Source organism: Eretmochelys imbricata, chromosome 7 (assembly GCF_965152235.1).
Source record: "Eretmochelys imbricata isolate rEreImb1 chromosome 7, rEreImb1.hap1, whole genome shotgun sequence".
Classification (NCBI taxonomy): Eukaryota; Metazoa; Chordata; order Testudines; family Cheloniidae; genus Eretmochelys; species Eretmochelys imbricata.
In genome coordinates, this window is record NC_135578.1 from 4,908,015 (window position 1) to 4,928,207 (window position 20,193).

A 20,193-nucleotide genomic window follows, 5' to 3' on the forward strand; every position below is an offset into this window, starting at 1 on the left:
TCCCAGTGCATTTTCCACTGTCTTCAGTGGGACAGCGTCCAGAGTTGTATGTAGGGTTGATCCAAACCCATTTGAAGCCACTGAAATATTTCCACTGAGTTCAACAGGCTCTGAATCAGGCTTTAATTCTGTCTGATCTAGCTATTTTAGCATTTGCCAGGCAACACCAATTTCAGACACTTGCAATGCTTCGGCACAACTGCGTCATTACAATTTGGAGTGGCAGCCTAAATTTTCAGTGCTCTGGCAGTTTTCAGTCTAAAGCACTGATACTGTTAGAAACTCTATGTGGGCACATGGCTGGGTCCAAACCTCGTTGGACTAGAGTTAATATATATCCACAACTCATCTAAGTTAAGTTATAACGTCCAAACGGTTTGTGCTGAGACAAAAATCTAACTATCTAGCTACACGCAGACTATATATATATATATATATATATTTCAAATATTCACCACACTTCGGTCATAAATAGTTAGGCCTTGATTTTTCTTGATCTTTAACAGAAGACACAATGCCAAATTCAGCCATTTTAAGACAATTAAAAAGTTACCTTACGTACCTTACATCGTTCTACAAAACTGCATGCTAGATAAACAATAGCTCACCCTTGCATCTCATTCTACTACAAACTTGAGACAATCTACAGGTCAACTGTAGCCATTTTTGGAGCCGCACAGATGTCTGGAAGGGCCTGCCAACTGAGAGCCATCACAACTGCAAGGACTTCCTTTCTCAAACAGCTGTGGACTATATTACATCTGACATGATGAGCATCTCTTGAATCTACCTTTCAAATTTTCGGCAAACCATTTTCTCACTGTCCTTCACAAAGTTGACATTTTCGGCAGCATGATAGGAAAGATGTCATGTCGGCTGCTTTTCAAGTTGTTGTCACAGTGGTTAGCACCAGTTCTGTCATCTTTACTCTCCTCACAATCTCCCATCTTGAGCCATGTCACAAACAATAATACTTCCAATGGTTTTGTCAAATTTCAAATACTATAACCCAGCTGCACATCTTCAGATTTACTAGTTATGTTAATTTTTGTTGCTCATCTCCCCAGAAGCTGAAGCATTAGGAACTCATTAATTAGCGACAAATGCAAGGATATTGACAGAACTATATAAAAACGCCATCAAAAGCCCTGCACCTAATTTATTAACGTGATAATTTCTGAAACCTAATTAAAATAAAACATTAGTCAAATATATTTGAAAACTGAATAATTTTGAAGCATATTTATTTTTCCATTTGCTACGCAAACTAAGGGTTTTATAAGCTATCCTCTCTATAATGTCACATTCACTTCTGTGTTCTAGATAATTCCCTTGTCAGAACATGCACTACTGATGGTTCTTAAAGATGTTCTCAAAAGAAGGTGAAATCTCATGAATTAATTTTCTTATTCATGCTGGTATTACCTCTTTTTATTTAACAAAGGTTTCCCATCAACTCTGTACTGGATGTTTAATTTATATATGGAATCACAGCTTCCTTCAGCAAACAAAATTTGCACATTACATTTTAGCTAAAACACAATTGTAGAAAACTAACACACACATTCACAGTGGCCATGTAAGATTTATATTACACGGGGGTAGACAGTAGCAGGAGTGGTAGGAGAGAAACAGTGAAAGAAATGCTGCACCTACATTGTATTTAAATATAAATGTGTACACACACACACACACACACACACACAGACACACACACACAGACACACACAGAGTATCTATGTCTCTTTCTTTCTATGGATTTAGCTCAACATACAACATAAATGCCTCCGATTTGAATGGTAACAGATTTTCATCTGATCCTATATTGATCCTGCCAGGCAAATTAGAGGAGTCTGGTTTAAATAGTGGGGGGAGGGCAGAAATTTAAAAAAAACCATTATTTATAAATTTATATTTAGCAATCCCAAAACACACGTTTTCAGGGATAACTCTTTTTGTTACAGACGTATGTTATCACCTGCAGATTTGTCAGTGCTTAACAAATATTTCACGGGAAAAGTTTTACATGCTATTCTTCCATCGATGTCGAGTTCCCTATTTTTCTTCAACTTTTCGTTTTTAAAGTATGAAAACAACCAAAAAAGCAGGCTGTGAAATTAAAAAACAAACACACACATTTTCATGTCAAACTGCAAAAAGATTTTCTTTCCTTAGTTTAGACTGTTGTGCAAATCACAGGGTTAATTATAAATTATAATTAGGACCTGTGATCCTAAGGCCAATGCTTCATTCTGCAAGCCACACCTCCCCCACCATGCCCTTTTCTAATTATACCCGGAGGCCCTCAGGGCTAGTTATGCTGCTAAAACAAATATATCAAAATCATTTTTAACAAAGACTAATATATGAAGCAATAACATGCATTTGTATGCAATTATAAATCTACAGTATAGCTCCTTTGGGTTAATCTCTTTGACATTAGCCTGTCTGAAAAGCGAAGAGGCTTATAAATAAAAAAAAAAATCATCTCTTCCACCTTTTATGCTTAACTACTTTAAGCTTTATCATTGGCGAAAATACTCTTTAGATGCAGTAACCAAATCTCTGCATGTGTTTCACACACATCAGAGATGATAAAATAAATCATGTAAAAAATAATGGAAATAATCTGATTTTAACTAACAAAAGGCAAATCTAAGATAAGACAGATGCTATCTTCAACTCAGGCCTTTGCAGTCAGGTGCAAGACATATCTTACATCTAGCATCACAGACTATTATGGGATTTATAGTCCAAGGCACTAATGGTATAAAGGCAGCCCTACAGACAAACCCATACATCTGCAGAGTGTCCCACCAACTGTACTGGAACTCCCTTTAAAGGGTTGGCCATTAAGTTTCAACCTCATTCAATCCTTCTTGCTCCTGTGAATTTATATTATATCCTCAAGATTGTATAGTTCTTTTTTTCTGTATTTTTTCTTAAGAGGACTTTTAACGTAGCTATGTGCCCCAACCTTAATCAGCCACATGGGACAATAATAAAAAGACAGCCCATTTCATTACTATAGCTTTGGCTTTTATTCCACTTCTCTTTTCTCTTCATTTCAGTCCAGGCTTTGGTGCTTTGTGGATATGCAGAGCTGAGTCATGGCTCACTCTGTCTCAAGTGCAACATGCATCCCCAAAGAACCATGCTTGGACTGCGTGGATGCTTCACTGGCACATCTTCCTCTCGTATACCCATGGCAATGTATCATGTCAGCATGTAACACGATACTATTTATCGGGGGATCACTGGCATCATGCATCATCTCAGCCTATACAACAGGCTATGTTTTGAAGACATCAGTAACATGTTCTGTGTCAATACATTCCTATTATGGCTCTGGCTAATACATGGATCCAGGAATTAATAAAAAGTATGGTATTACCTGTAGTATGGGTTTGTTAACCTATGGCTCTCTGATACAACATGTGTTAGTGCCCACTACCGATCGATTAATCAAAGAATAAATATAATCTCCAAAGAGAGCATACAGAGATGTTATGAATGTCTGGAGCTGGTTGAAAGTTTTTGAAATTTCTATGATGTTTTTTCATGAAAAATTTGAAAAAACTCTTTCCCATTTTTCAACCAGCTCTATGAAATTTTTGTTGTGCGATATAAACCAAATATTAAGGAGACATAATTGAGAAAGCTCTAAAATGTAATGCAGATATTTAATTCCACAAGTTCCACAAAATACTTCAGAACGGTAATAGTTCTGGAGTCTGACAGCAGTTGACAATCTGCAAAGGCAACAGATGCAGGGGATGCCAATTTTGATTTCATTTTGAAAGTGAATTTAGTGTTTGTGAAACACAGTGACTATGGGAAGGACAGTGCACCAATCCACCTGTGTGCAAAAACTGGGCAAATTATAGTGAGATAGGTTTCAGAGTAACAGCCGTGTTAGTCTGTATTCGCAAAAAGAAAAGGAGTACTTGTGGCACCTTAGAGACTAACCAATTTATTTGAGCATGCTGTAGCTCACGAAAGCTGATGCTCAAATAAATTGGTTAGTCTCTAAGGTGCCACAAGTCCTCCTTTTCTTTTTATAGTGAGATAATTGATCGTGTGGATGTTTGGTGATGGGACTGAGAAACTGGACCGAACACCAGCTCATTTCACACAGATCACTGACCAGCTGCCAGATAATCACAATGTTCCCTCACCACCAACTTGGACCAGATTCAATATGAAGTCCAAGTGGTGATGGGCTCAACGTCCACTAATCCAGTCCTTAATTTTTACACAAATCTGGAATTAAATTTTCAATATACTAGGACAAAAAGGTATATAAAACCACAAAAGCAGCAATTTTTTTGCCCACTCTAACCAATTTTATTTTTAAAAACCATTTTTGTTTTTACATGGGTCAATCAGCAACAGCTGTGTTTGTAGTCAAGGAATAAAACCCTAAGTAGGGAACTCTTAAAAAGGGAGAGGTAGAATGGTGCACTGGTTAAGGCACCAGCTTGAGACGTGGGTTTAAGTCCCCGATTCACCAGACACTTCCTGTGGAACTTTGTGCAAATCACGTCGTCTGTCTGTGCCTTTGTTATCCATCTGCAAAACAGGGATAATGGCACTTCCTTGTCTCATAGGGTGTTGTAAGGATAATTACATTAATGGACTGTGAGATGGTCAATACTACTGTAATGGGGCCCACATAAGTATCTAAAGCAAACAGATCCAAATGGGTGTGCCTTTACAAAATTCTACCAATTTGAATGATTTCTACCAGATTTCCATTAGAACTGGTAAAATCTTTCGAATTGGTGGAACTTTTTAAGGCATCCACTAATGTTGCATCCTTAAGTACAGGGAAGAAGTACCATCACTAATTTCCTTAATTTCAGTGAACTGTAATTAGTTATGGTAACTAGGGTTAGTAGGCTTTGCACAGTCATGATTGGTATGTATATCCATGACACTCCCATCTATCATGCATACAGATGTCTGCAGAAGGCAAAACCTGGGATAAAAAACTGCAATTAACTGTCACTGTTTTATTTTTAAAGTATGGGTAAAATTAACAGAGAAATTAATGGATTCTACTATGCAGATGGCAATGATTTATAGTGTCCCTTTGGAGTAGTATTTCGAGCTTTCAAAGGTCTAACAACTCATCACCTTAAAAAAAAAGTCGAGGTAAAGGGGAAACAGACTGCAGTAGTGGTTGGAAATATCACCCATATTGGTTTTTGACCATTTCACATGATATGGCAATAAGGTCACAGCAAAGCTAGAGGTGTATTTTTAACAGCAGCCGCTTTGTTCCTGTCCTGCACTGACACTGATCAGATAACAAGGCAGTATTAAGGAAGCAGGACCCTGGACAGCAGCTAGTTAGTTTCTTCTCTATGATGGCCTGTCATTCTGTCAGCCCCGACCTTCAGGCTGTCCTGAACATCTGAATCACATTCTCTCTGCACTTTCTCACTGACTGCAAGCTACTGTTGTCTCACTGTCTGACCTGACACAAACACAATACAAACAGACAACCCACCTCTGCTCCATCACTGTCTATTGCTAATATAGGAGATTGATAGCCACACAGAATTCTCTCTCTATTCGACCTTCATGACTGGAGTGGCATAGTCTGACTGACAGCCAACCTCATTCCCGAGAAAGCTAAACCACCAGTTGTTTTTTTTTGCCCTCTAAAAGTGACGTAATGTCCAGTTTCTAAAGAAAGTTCAATTAATATATCCGGGTTTATGACAAAAGTAATATGTTTTTGTTAAATAGCAAAGATATTGACCATATATATTTTAATGTGTATGTTCAAATGATACCTTTTCCCAAAGAGCTGGGCGCACAAATAACGATGTTATTTATTATTAGTAGTATTTCTAGTACAACATTGCTCAAAGGTTCCAAGCCTAGATGGGTTCCCATTTTTCTAAGTGCTGTACAATCACAGAGCAAGACATGATGCCTACCTCAAAGAGTTTACAAGGTAAGGCTTTGACCCTGCAATAAGCTAAGGCTCTGCCTAGGTAGAACAGACTGCAGGTGTAAGACCTAAGAAAACAAGCAACAAATGAAAGGTGGGAAAAGGAGACTGTCTACTTCCACAAGACTGTCAAAGATAGACTGGCTTTATACACACAAATACACTGGTAATTGATGATTAGGTAGCACATAAATAAGTAACAGTTTTCCCCAGCTGTGTCAGTCTAGCCTGGCTCTAAAACAAATCACGCACATAGCCTGAATATTCTTTCAAAAAGGAATCACAACAAGGAATCTAAGGAACTTAGATACTCTGATTTCTGCCTGAGCCATAATAATAAATTAAAGATACAGATTTACAGATTTTTTTTGGCCCAGGAGGGACTACTGTGACGATCCAGTCTGACTTTCTCCATAACGCAGGTCAGAGAACCTCACCCAATAATTCCAATAATGTCTTCATCAAGCCCATAACTTCTGTTTGAACTAGAGCACAGGTGTCAGAAAGACATTCAATCTTGACTCAAAAATGACAAGTTCTGGAGAACATAACATGTCCCTAGGTAAGACACTCAGTCTTTGGTTTCTAAGTCAGATGTATGGCAAATGGTCTCATTAGAGCAAAAGAAAGCTTAACACCACAATCAATCCATGGTATGGGACTAGTCTAGTGTTACTAAAAAACCCAGCTTGTTTAGAGATATCCATTTTGTATTATTTATTATTTGTCTTACAATAGTACCAGAGCCTCATCCAAAATTGGGACCCCATTGTGCGAGGCACTGTGCAGACAAAAAATGAGTTAACAGATTGCCACATCTTGCCCATTGTTTTTAATTCAGCACATCCCTCCCTATTTACTATTCCCTCGACACAACAGGATAGAATAGCAGTCTACAGTTGGCAAGTTTAATATGTCCCTGCTGTTGACATACACACAGTGGTCAGATTCTGCTCTCAGTTACACTGGAATCAACAGAGTTACATGGGAATAAGAAAATCAAAATCTGAACCCTTGGCTGCTGTAAAGTATCATCCGAAGTCCAATAAAGTAAAATGCAAAGCTCCGATTTACTTCAGTGCATTTTCAATCAGGCCCTATATATCCTCAAAACAGAGTTAGGTTTCTGCAGTAATGCATCCTGTGGATAGTGGAATTAGCATTAAAGAGCAGAGAACTGCCCTTAATAACCTTGTAGTGATAGGCACTCTTATTTCACTGGTATCCTCTCTGTTTAGGTAATTTTTGAATACTCTATTTCTAATACACATTTGAAAAATCACAAACTCACTGGTTCCCCAAATTGCTGGATGCTCTTTTACTATCATATTATTAAATCTGCCTTTTCAAAAGCTTCAGAGCCCTGTAAATATGGTAAACGCGAAGTGCCCAGTGTGCTCAGTGATTGAAAAGTTATTATATATTACAGAATACAATTCTGTGCATTGGTCTCTCTCTCTCTCTTACCTTTTTGGCTCTGGATTCGGCTGGGATTTGGAATCTTTCCTTTTTTTGGACTCCTTTTTGGAATCCTTTTTTGTCTCCACTTCAGTGGCAGAGGGATTCAACATTTTGCCCCCCTCGCCGTCTGCATTTGGTTGTGACCCACCAAGTAACTCTGTAATTTGTTGACTTTGGGGAATGGTTGGGATGAGTTTAAATGCCCAGGATAAAGCCAGCAACAAAAGTGAAAGAAGCAGAAGAAAGCATGAAAAAATAAATGAAAGAAAACAAAACTGAAACCAAATAATAAACACCAAAAGATACAAACTTGCAAAAGGAAGTCAGAACTAAAAAGAAAACAAGAAACTAAAAACTCTGTTTCCATGACAAGACATATAAAATTAACTGTGTATCGCATGGCAGACTCAAAATATAAAATCCAGACAATGTGTATCATAATTCTGGATGATGTTTAACGGAGAGTTTACAAAAACACATAATTATTTTGTAACACTCTGTTATTCAGTAGCATATGCAGAATAGAGTACGACATTTCAGAGTATATAATGCAACTTGGAAAACAACCTCAATGCAAGAAGCTGCAACAGCTACTCTAGCTGTCAATAAAACAATATAGAAAAGGAAACGTAGCACAGTGACACTTTTTGCCACAGTATGTTTGCCACATTTGAGAGAAGAAAACAAAAAAACTATGAACTTGAAATTGCTCTGCAACAACAATAAGATGTGGGGGGAAATTTTCAACAATGCTTAAGCAAGTTAGGAGCCAACTTTCAATTGGATGTAGGCTCCTAGGTGCCTAAATCACGTTTGAAAGTGGAACTCAGGCACTGGCGAAAATGCTACCTGTGGTAACTTGTTGGATGCTCTAGTACATTAATTAAAATCAATGTAATACATTCTTTATATCCATTTATGCATGTATGACAATGATACAGATTTCAGTTAGGCATCCAAATATACATTAACAAGAAGTGTATCTTGAGTTTTCTGAGTAGAAAAGTTAAAAATGATCATTTTGGATTCTGTATGCACATTTTTATTGCTTTCATTTGAACAAGTAAAGAAACAAACAAACAAACCAATTATGCCATCAGAAGAGCTGCTGCCAAACATCCAGTATGAAAACAAGTTGGGGATTGTTGTGCATTATCCAAGGAAACCCACATTTTACAAAGTCATCCCTTGCTGGCATTTAGTTGCTAGATATAAATGATCCCTTACCTGTTGCCATGAACATGTGATGCACAAAAGGCAAAGCTGTAGTGAAGCAAGGTGGGGTCAATCATAGCTCCGCTTTCTGCTCGTTCCAGTAAATCTTTGAGGTAGCAGAGATGTCTGTGACAGCCTCTGACTCCATTTCGTGCACAATATTCATCTAGCACAAATACTTGGCCAGGACTGAACCAGCCCTGTTTAGAAATAAAGAGACTTGATTTTAAATAGAGGTTGTTAAACACAAGAGTTATTTGATTTGGAGATGTAATGCTCCATTGTTCTTCTAGACAATGCAAACCTAATGGTTGGCAAAAGACAAGGGAGTGGGCCCTGTCATTCCTAACTCAAATAATACACAGGATAATTGCAATGAAAAAGCATTAGAGTAACATTTAAGAAAAATGTAATTCAAAATGCTGAAAAATGTTTCAACTATTCTAGTTAATGTGAGGACTCGGTATTTATCGTTAGAAAATTCTTTTATCTTTAAGGGTAACCAAAGACTTGTATAGCAAAATAGCACAAAATATTTACAACACTGTTGTGGGGGAGATTTGTATTATGCTCTTCCCCTGGTTAGAGCAGATAATTATTCAGTAATGACTTTTATCTCCGTATCTGGCAAGTAAAGGAATGTACCAAAGACACACAAACAAGGTTCTACAGTATTAGAACCGGAAGATTCACATTTCCCTCATTTCCGTGAGGAGCCACTCGGATTAGACTCTTTGGGGACAACTAAGGTAGAACATTCAGCACCAGTCTGTGAAGTCATTAGCTAGAATAAGAATTTTCTTATAGAACCCTTTCAAAATGCTGCAAACCCAGCAATATTTATATGGAAATTTGGGTGCTAAACAATTGGTAAGATACATTTCTGGAATGCATCAAACTGCAAAGTCTTTCCTCTTTTAATTTAAAAGTTCCTGCAGCGGGCGGGAGAGTGGTTGAGGCAGTGCACTGCCCCTATAGGCAACTTCTTTGCCACCCCATCTGCTACCCCAAATGCTACATCTTAGAAACAACGCTGCTGTGAAAGATTAAAATATATTTTCTACCACTCAGATGACACCAAATCTTTTCTAGATGCCAAAATAGCTGCTTTGAAAAGAGTTGAAGAAATATCAATTAAGAGCTCAGTCAAAAGACATAGAAAGGGATTTGCTCATCCTTGTTGGGCCAACTCCAAAACAGATTGAAAAAAGCACTGAAATAATGAGGGGGAAAATCATAGATATAGGAAATAGATACAGTTCATTTTATTACTGGGATCACCAGAAAATTAAGGTACAGAACAATGCAGAAGAGATGCCTGTAGAAGTCCTTGTTTCAACTGGTCTTTATTGGTCCTTGAGCCCAGGGTAAAAGTCAATTTCCTTGTCTTTCTCTGTTTCCCTTTGTTACATACGTTGATCTTTTATCCTCCTCTCCTTCCCCACCCCCGCCGCAAAACTGAGGACTTTGTAGAAGAGGAAACCAGAAGAGAGGATAAGAATTAACTTGCAAGATATATGTGTGGCTTTTGAGGCATTGTCACAAGGCGACTGTGGTCAGCCCCACCTGTGGCACACTTAGCTCATCTTCCCCAGGTAGAGAAAATGGGCAAAGTCACATGACAGGCAGGTCAGGTGGTAAATCAGGCCCCTTCAGGGGTGGAGATTAGACAGAATCCTGCAGGAGTGCCAGAGAGAGAAGGGAGACTCCAGGTAGGAAGTGCTGAGTGTCACTGCTCAAGAGAATCATACAATTCTATGATTCTCTTGAGCAGTGACTCTCAAGAGAGAGCAGGGATGGTCTCACATGAGCCCAGGAGGGGTTGAAGAGAGAAGACAGACCCTCAGGAAGGAGAGACAGCTTGAGACTGGGCGGAAGATGTTTTGTTTTGGGTGTGGCTACCCTGGCAGGAGTGGACTTTTTCCTTAATGGTGTAGCCAGATGCCCATGTCACAACTGAAAGTGAACCAGGCTGGAAGGCTGGGGGATCCTGAGGCACTGGCTAGCCTGAAGCCAGGCCGAGCAGGAGGTGCTGCCACGATTACGATTCATGTCGTAGCAATGCAATGAATGTCCTACAATGGATCTGATCCTTCAGGTGGGGAGAGATCCAGGCCCCACTGAAGTCAGAGAAGAGACTCCAATTGAGTTCAATGGGGTCAGGATTTCACCCAGGGAGTTATGGCCGGAAAAAGATGACAGGATTGGGCCCAGGGAGTTATCCAGACTTGGTTTCCTGGCTGTGAAGCCTGTGGAAGCTTCATGAACCTTTCACGGCCTGCAGCTCTGGAGGTTGCTCTTTATTCCATAACTGCTGCTGCTCGCTCTCTCTTTCAGAGCAGCGTCCCAGGCTCCTGAGCACGACAGGAGGAAAGACGCTGAGCATTGTAGCTGGGGGCAGCCTCTTCCACAGCAGAATGACAGAAACCATGGAAAGAGTCTTACAGGGACTCAGTGCACAGCCTCATAACACGATTCCCTAGCTGATGATTCCAAAACCAGAGCTCAGATGGGGCGCTGAAGAGGGGCCCACTTGTCTGAAGATGTCGTCTTCCCCAAATCAAAGTGGATGCATGGCAGTCAGGAGGACGACAAATGGGGTGTCCTCCCATAACAGCTGTAGGTTGGGCAGCAGGCTCCTCCAATCTAGCAAGAGGGGGGAAGAACCCTTGCAGAACTGGGAGAGGAAAAGCACTTACTCCCAAGCAAAGCTGTATTTCTTTAAAAACAGTGGGGAACGGAGTACAGAGGCATGCGGTGGTGGTGGCTTTTTCCTTTGTTCCTCTTCTGGTATAGCTACAAAGTGGTAGCATATGCTGCTCTCTGTCCAGCCCCAGCATAGGATCCTGGATTTGTAGGACACATTACTGAAAGACTGGTAGCTTTTTTACATGCATTCCCTCACACCCTCAGGCAGCTCCTGGCCCCCTACTGGGTTTTTGCCTTATGCACCAGAGTGTACATGTCTGGGCCTCACACCTCAGGCCAGCCATGCAGTGTTCAAACTGTCAGAAGGTCTCCCAGCTGATCTTGGCTGCTGTGATGGGGTATAACGTGACCGAATGTATCTGCACTCTAGACCTCTGAGCGTTCTAATAATTCTCATCAACAACAACTCGAATTGCACCCAGAAGCGAATGAGAAGCCTAGACAGAAATGCTAAGGGTAGCAGGCACCACTCAGGAAATGGAAAGGGCACACTTGGCATCAGTTATAGAGATGGTGCTCAGGAATTTTCCGTATGTACAGTTTACATTTTTTGTTAATGGACAATGGAGTTTCTGCAAAATTGAAACTCTCCATGGGACTTAGATTCTGCTGAAATTTTTCTTTTTTTCCATTGAGAAAAACAAAAAAAAATATATTTAGTTTCAAATAGGTTTCACATTAAACCCTATTGTGGTGAATTGCCTCATGGGAGTTGTAGTTCAGGCCCTTCACTGTCTCCAATGGTCTGGGATTCCTGGTAGACTGCCTTTCCCATTATGTAACACAATCTCTATTTTGACTGAGTAGTGTGGTGCATTGTGGGGATTTGGTGGTTGCAGGGGCATCCTGGGAGAAGTGGGCCATGAAAGGAGCATGTTCCATAGGGGGAGAATGGAGGCATCCAGTTTCTGTGTAAAATTTCAAGCGTACCCCTAAGCAAAAGGCAAGTGTCCAAGCTGAAGGTACCACAGGCATGGGTACTTCCATGAGCTCAACATTAGGGAGGTACAGCTGCAGTCTCCTGGCCAGAAGATTAAAGGCAGCGATCCTAATTGAAAATCCAGTAGCAAGAGGACCCCATGGCCATAACCGTGTATCCTCTGTGGAACGGTGGGTAGATGCAATCAATAAATGGCACGGGCAACACTCCTGCTCCTTTTCCTTAAATGCTTCTCTGTGCCAACAAGCATAATTTCTGTCTTATCGGAAATGGGTCACAGCCAGGTTGTTTTCATACAGATACCTGTCCTAGAAGACTGGGACTGTGGAATCTGGGTTCAGTGGAAAGGGGACAAAACTGAGTATCGTTCTCTGTCTATCTTTCTCACCACCTCCTCCTGCAGTGCCAGTCAACATTCGCACACACTGAACAACAGAGGTGACAAACGAAGAATTCTGCAGCACCCTGCACACTGAAGTCCTATGGGAGGAAGAGCCATTGCCCATCACCCTTCTGGAACCATTTGGAAAGGAAAGGGGGAAGCTATTGAAGAGCCATTCCAACAACACTGCCCAGACAAGTCAACAAAACCTTACAGCCAATGGCATCAAAAGCTGCTTACGGAGCTAATAAGGTCAACACAGTCCCTTTTTATGAAGTAAATCAATCTCTGAGGTAAACACAGTTCCACAGCCAGGTGTGAAGCCACACTGAAAGGAAGGACAGAAACCTGTGGAATCCAAGTGTGGTCAGAAAGGGTCCATCACCACATTCCTTGAAATGGGGAGGTTTGAGATAAATGATGAGACTAAGCTCCAAAGATCCATGTGCCTTAGTGCTTATACGAGCCCCATCGCTCTAGTGGCTTCTTAAGCAAGGGCCCAGACACCTCTTTAATAAAACGTGTGGCTGGCAGCTTTCCTCTTGAAGAGAGACATTGTCAATAATGGCTTCCATGCTTCTCCCTCAGCTGTGAGTCAATCTACCATCCCCTTAGTCCATTGCAGAAGAGGAGTTCCTGGATGCGGTAAGATGGGTATAGGTCACGGACAAAATAGAAGAGAGCCCTGTGGTGTAGAGGTACTGGCTAGGTGAAAAAAAATGTTTAATCCTAATGACAACCTCTGGGTGCTTTACAGGAGTATCACTTGCTTCCAATACAAGAAAGTACAATACAAGCTCAATTTCAGAGCTTATGCCCTTGGTAGAAGGTGAAGATTTTTGGCACACCAAACATTCCATCTACATGAAGAGTTAACTCTTCTACTGAGACTTCCGTGCATCATTTGTAATGGGAGACCCAAGTTGTCCTGCTGCTTGGCAAAGGGTGAACTCAGGTGGGATCAGGATCTAACCCCTCTAGAATGCCATCTGCATATTGGGCCTGATACAAAGACCACTCAAGCCTATGGAAAGGCTCCCACTGACTTCTAAGGGCTCTGGCTCTTCTAGAATTTCAAACACTGTAAGTTACTGTTCATTCTAGAAATCCACTGTACAACTCCTGTACATTAGTATTTATTTGTATTATCGTAGAACCAAGGAACCGCAATCAAAGATCAGGGGCCCATTGGGCTGAGCACTTTGCAGCCAAATAACAAAGACAAGTCATATTCGGACAATCTTAATCTTTTTTTCTGTTTAATCAGTGGTACCAGATCCTGCAATCCTTTCTCATGTGAGTGATCCCGACAATAGGACTCCTGAATGAATATAGATTACAGGATCATGCCCAACATTTGGTAACTTCTCAGACAGAGCAAACTGTTAGCTGCTTGGAACCCGACTCATAAGTACATACAAATACTGGGGCACATGTATTCTGGTGTAACTACACTGACAAGGGGGATGGGACCATACCTATTGATTTTTCTCCTGTACCGTCATCTGTAAAATTCTGTAGGGCAATGGTGCAAACTGCAAAATATCATTGCGGCAGTCTACAATATTTCTCCAGCTGTGAGTTTGCCTTTGCAGGAGCTAACGTTATAAAAAGTGTGAATATAAATTATAACACAAAATCGCTACTGCAGTAGAACAGTAAGTTATTGCCTCTTAAAAACAAATACCTTTGGGGGACCAAATTCAGAGCTGGCAAAAGCAGGGACAACTCCTCAGGCAACATGGGAGCAGCACCCACTTGCACTAGCTCTGACTTTCTTTCCTGGTGTTTATATCACTATAGACCAAAGAATATACTTGCCAGACAAGAATACGAATCATTAAGTCTGTGGTCCAAAGTGAGGCGCTGAACCATCTCAAAGAGTGAAGCGTGGTCAAAGTTACAGGGGTTGGAAGAGATAAATTCATCCATGCCATGCTTTTGAGCTCTATCTGCATCTGTTCATTTATACATATAGAGAAAGACACAATTTAGAGAAATATAGCACATTTTATTTGACATACACACGAGAGAGAAAAATATACACCATGAAGCATGAAAGCTAAATAATTCTCTTCCCCTATATTGCCATTAATTTTTATTTCCCAAAAATATATTCTTCACCTCCCATTGTCAACTTGCATCACATTTTGACTATCTTATTGCATTCAGGCCAAAGCTTTTAGAATTAACATCTTGTCAACTGCTCATTATAGTGCATTTATTCTGTATTTAAAAACAGAACACAAACCCAATAACTTATTCTGTATCTTACAAAACACAATAAGCTAACAGATTTTTGGCTTGCAAAAGTAAATTAACTCCTATTTAGTTATTTGAAATTAATTATATAATAGATTCTGCCATTCTAGTAAAGTTATGTCTGTAGCAATTTCTCTAAATTTACTAGGCTTTCTAGATATAAAACCATCTATAATTTTTGCATCAAAATGCCAATATTTGTCTCTCCCAATCTCAGATTTTTTTACAACAGTTTTTAAATGCTACCTCAACGAAATAAAAAGATGCTCATTTAAGCATTGCTGATAAGTTAAATTGAGATGTAGTTTGTTGTCACGGAGGAAGTAGCCTGATAGCGTGCAGATTCAGTTAGCCATTTCAACAGACAGACAGAATTCACTCTGCTAGGATTATGAGCTGCCATCTTTTGTGAATTAATAGCCTCAACGTCTTCACACTTTTATGATGTGGGTGATGTCTATCGGCATAAACTCCTAGGGGCTAACTAATTAATCTCAACATATATAACTAAAATTATAGTAAATTCACCAGTGGAAACAAGACAAAATATTCAGTGTAGGTGGGGCCAAGAAGGGATGCCTAGGCAGTAGCTTTGTTCTATGGGGAACGACTGAGTTAAAAGACACTTTTCACTCTCCTTTTGCATTTACTCAAGTTTCCTGCTACATGGGTTCTCGCCAAATCCCTCACAAATAGAGCAGGGTTTAAATCTCACTCTGTTTACAAGTCCTAGGGGAACTGTGTGGTCTTAAAACAATTACGGAGGCTGAAAGAGCACAAAACCACAGTTAATTAAAATTTAGTGTTTCTTAGTAATAATTTGGTATTTATATTTGTTTCTAAAGCAAACTAACCCTTTCCTATAAAACACAAAAATATGCAACTTAAAAAAAAACAAAAGTAAGACTTAAATGGAAGCAAAGTATTCAGTTAAATATAAGATTAATTAAATATTTAACATTAACCTATGAAAGATGGTGTCATTTTACAAGATGTCTTGGGAATGTCTAAACCCATAGATATTACATCTATTATAGAAGGCACTGTCTACGTTTTTCTCGATATTCTGCAGTTAAATATCTTGATAGCATTGCCCATCAGAATGACAACATCGATTCAAAACGTAACATTTCAATTAACTGTGAGCAATACTTAATTCAGCAGGCGCTTGTAATCATTTTGATTAGAAATCTGCTCAACAGCCATTGTGGTTTAGAACGTATTCTACAGTACTGGGGCTAATTTTTTCTATTTTGTTCAACATAAAGATTCCCATTTGCCATCTATCTGCCTCTTACCTTACCCCCAACTGGTTTTCCCCCTCTGTGACGCCATGCATCCAGCATGGAGATGAAACAGCAGGTCCATTTAGAGTTGATGCTGCCTACGAATTAGCTAGTGTGTGTTGGCTCTGAGGGGTGGGGCAGCCTCCCCAACATGGAGAATTAGCGCATCACCTCCATGACACATTTAGTCTCCACCAGCCTATGGCATAGGATCTAAAGTGCACCCCAAGCTTGGGTCTCTCATTGTAGCACACTATCAACACACCAATAGGCTGGTTTCTATCTATTTTGACAGATTATGCCCCATCATCTCTGTCCCTCTGGGCCAAGATCGATTTGATTAATATGAATACACTACTAAAGGTTTTGTATCTGCTGTTTTCAATTCCACATTCTAGTGCCCATAAAATAGCTTTACAATTTTAACAGATATATCAAGACTTTTTTTTAATAGATTGCTGCTCTCAAATTCCCTAGAGTAGACTGCAAGCTGACAAACTGGCTGGAGGCCTTAATTTGCCAGTTCTGCTCAGATATTTTATTACTTTTCAATTATGAGCCAGAGTGCACTGTCAATCTTGTTGTTCAGCAAAGAGGATACTTTCTCAGCCTTGAGTAACCCAACTGGAAGTTTTAAGGGCCATTTCCCTCTTTTTTTGTTGAACCTCTTTAAACTGATCTGCTAGAAAATATTTAACTATAAATTACTGCTACTTTCTCCCTTTCACACTCATCTGGGATACCCTTCAATTTCTGTTCACGAAGGGGACATGAGGCAGATCCTCAGATTGTGTTAATCTCATAGTTTAACCGACTTCAATGGAGCTAAGGATCTGCTCATGATTTTAGAGACCTCTCTGATCAAATATAAGTTTATAAGCAATCTACACCCAACAGCAGAGGACCCATACAGGTCCCTAGGCACAGCCCATGAAGTTAAGTGATCAGTAGGCTCTTGCCAAAGTCCACTGCACTGTGGTAAATTGAACGCAAAGACAGTTTTACTTTAACTAGTCTTTGCAAAGCAATGCCTTACCCAGCTCCCAAGTATGTACCCACTTGAAATCCACTCTATTACTCCCAAGTATGTACCCACTCTATTACTCCAAAGATCTCACTGGCTCAGAATGACCGCATGAAGAGACAGTTACTGTACATGGTATTTTATGAGCTTGACTGACCAAGATGTATTCCAAAGAAGGGCAATTTGCATGAGTTCTGCTCATTAAAATTATTTAAAATGTGACCATTTCTGGCACAGAAAGTAAGCTTCTCGACAGCAGTCCTCATCATGGCTCAGTGCTGCAGCTCTCGTCTCCACAAAACCACTCATCATGTTCTGTAGTTGTTTTGTGTAGTAGGACTGCAGAGTCAGGTGCGCACAGACCACCATCTTGGATCTAAATTCAGAAATGAGGAAATTATGTTTTCAAGAGGAGGTCTTTCGTGAAAATCAAATGGGATTTGAATTGGAGATGTCTTTGGAAAATGATTCAACTGCATGTTACACACACACATATTTAACTTAAATAAAAATATTGCACTGGTCTAGCTGCTCAGAATTCTCTGGACCATTTAGGATATGTCTCAGTAGATAAAATAATTATAACCCTACACTAAGCTTGCCTTCGCTTACTGAATTATTTTATATTACAAAATAAATGCATCACTCAATCTGCAATTTGCTTTTGTATCTTGATTTTTTAAAAAAATTATTCCTAAAGCTGAATTTTAGAAGCCAATTATACCAAAAACATTTGCCTATCTAGGAAAAAGCAAAGCATAAATACATTGCCCCAACCGCCTCAGACAGGCATTCACGATTTTAAAGTAACAACTACATCTTCATGTAAAATAATGATTTTTTTTAGTATAAAACAGTCATCTTTCCAAATAAACAGTTTGTACCATTTGAACGTGCTTTTAAGCAAATTACAAAATAAAGGTAGATGTCTCAAACTCACACCCAAATTGTACATATAATTTGTAGACACTTTTAATAAATCAGTTGTTTGGCCTTATGACTCTAATCTGTTCTTATAACAATGATAATTAAATAAAAAGAAAGAGAGAGTGTTATGTGCTGTTTCTGTAATTTACAATCCCTTTCCAAGGTACTTTGCCAAGTTAGTTGGCACTTCTTTATTCAAGGCCCCAAGACAAAATTATGCTACAGGCCAAAAAAAGTTGTTTTACATCTTAGACTGAGTAAAGTTATACTGGCATCACAAACTCTATTAACCTTCTTTCTTGAAAACTATATGCTGTTGCCTTTAACACTAAACTCTGAAATTTACATGATTGCCCTTCTTAATACATTTCTCTTATTGCAATTTTATTTTATTCTACTTGTAGCATTACAAAAAACCGGCATGTCTATCTTGTCTGCCTTAGCTATCCTTACTGTGATTCTCTGTCAAACACATATTTTGTATATATGTTTGAAGTCACAGTCTTAAAAATCTGTCAATGTTAGTAAGACATAGATATATTAAAAAAAAAAAAGGAAAAAAATGCCCCACCACTCTGTTCTATTAGGGCAGTCCTTCTGTTATTTACAACAGTCAATTGAAAGCAACAGACAAAAAGGTCAAACATCTCTTTCTTGCTATTTGTGTTTTTGGTTTTGTGGTTTTTTTTCCCCCTGGTGTCTTTTGCTACAGTAAGAATTTAGGCAGATTCTGTTAAGACTGCTGCAGTTCACAACTGGGGACAAGCTCCATAAAAGAATTCTTGTTATAAAAGGCTATGGGTAGCCATTTTATTGTAAGAATTTCTGACTCCAAATTATTTATTTTCAGTAATGAGTGACTTTGTTTGAGTACCAAGGGCAACTGAACATCCAGTAAATTTTACAACACATTTGTTTATAAAACTGTAAATTAAAAGGTGACTTTGTATCTTACTCATCTGGAAAATGTGTACTTGTCATATCTGCTTGACATTACAAGAATGAAGATGTGGTTTGGACGGTAACAAACAATGACACTAGTCAACCTCATCAGGAGACATGAAATAAAGGAATGACAATGATTGATGGCAGCTATTCATTTACAGATATTTCTAGAAGAGTCTTTATTGGCATGGTCAGACTACAACGCTAAGTTTTTCAGTAACTTAACTCTTCTTCAGCTATGCACAACAGTGGGAAAGAGGGCAAGCAAAACTGCAGGCGAACTCCCTGCCCATTGTGTTGTGCCACACAGTTGGCTGCATGCTTTGAGGAACAGCTAAATTTCTCCATGGTCTCATAGATTAAAAAGAACTTACAGAGACTCGCAGAATGACTACTTGTTAACAAAACACCAAAAGAAAGTGCCTAGGAACTGAGTTTTGCTTGAATCTGTAGAACTGAAAACACGAGCTCACGCTGCTAGTGTTCTAGTCAAATAAGTAAATAAATAAATAAAATAGGACTTAAAGCACCATATTGTTGTTTCTTACTGAATTTCTGGCAATGCTTTTTGTGTCCCTTCCTCTTTATGTATGATATAATGTTGCCACTGATCAAAAGTCAATCCAATTAATATTTCAAATTTTACCATGATTATGCCCCTCTCTGCAAACACTTATGCATGTAGCTTTACTCACCTAACCCATCGAGAGCAATGGGACTACTCAGGTGAATAAAGTTACCTTCAAGCCCGAAGTTACAAGAGCTCATTTTCAGTATTGTTCCTGCTGTTTTAAATGAGAATATTCTGTCACACTTTTTCTTACTTGGTTTTACTTTTCCCTCTACTGGATATGAAAACATATTTTACAACTTCATTTTAAAGATTTAATAGTGAGTAAAGCATTTTACTGTAAATTATTAATTATACTACATCTTGAAATGAAATCTAAGTTATCCAAGGTTCAGTAGTTAAGCGAATTACAGTTTATAATATGTGATAAAACCAAGTGGTTCACAGAATAAGTAAAAATTAGATTTTAGAGAAAAGCTAATTCTAGGATAAAATATGTTTTTTTT

The 20,193-nt window shown here is 39.1% G+C and overlaps 1 protein-coding gene across 9 annotated transcripts in view; it reads right to left on the minus strand.

Annotated features, from left to right (window-relative positions):
* CADPS (calcium dependent secretion activator) overlaps positions 1 to 20,193 on the minus strand; it is a 380,054-nt gene that overhangs the window by 112,079 nt on the left and 247,782 nt on the right. For 7 of the 9 annotated variants that reach the window (XM_077821172.1, XM_077821173.1, XM_077821174.1 and 4 more), the window contains 2 exons: positions 14,494 to 14,630; positions 8,654 to 8,841 (listed from right to left, as the gene is read on the minus strand). In XM_077821172.1, the coding sequence (XP_077677298.1) occupies positions 8,654 to 8,841; positions 14,494 to 14,630 (325 nt within the window). Of the gene's footprint in view, positions 1 to 7,432; positions 7,598 to 8,653; positions 8,842 to 14,493; positions 14,631 to 20,193 lie in introns of all 9 variants that reach the window. The other 2 variants (XM_077821166.1, XM_077821175.1) reach the window with 2 other exon arrangements.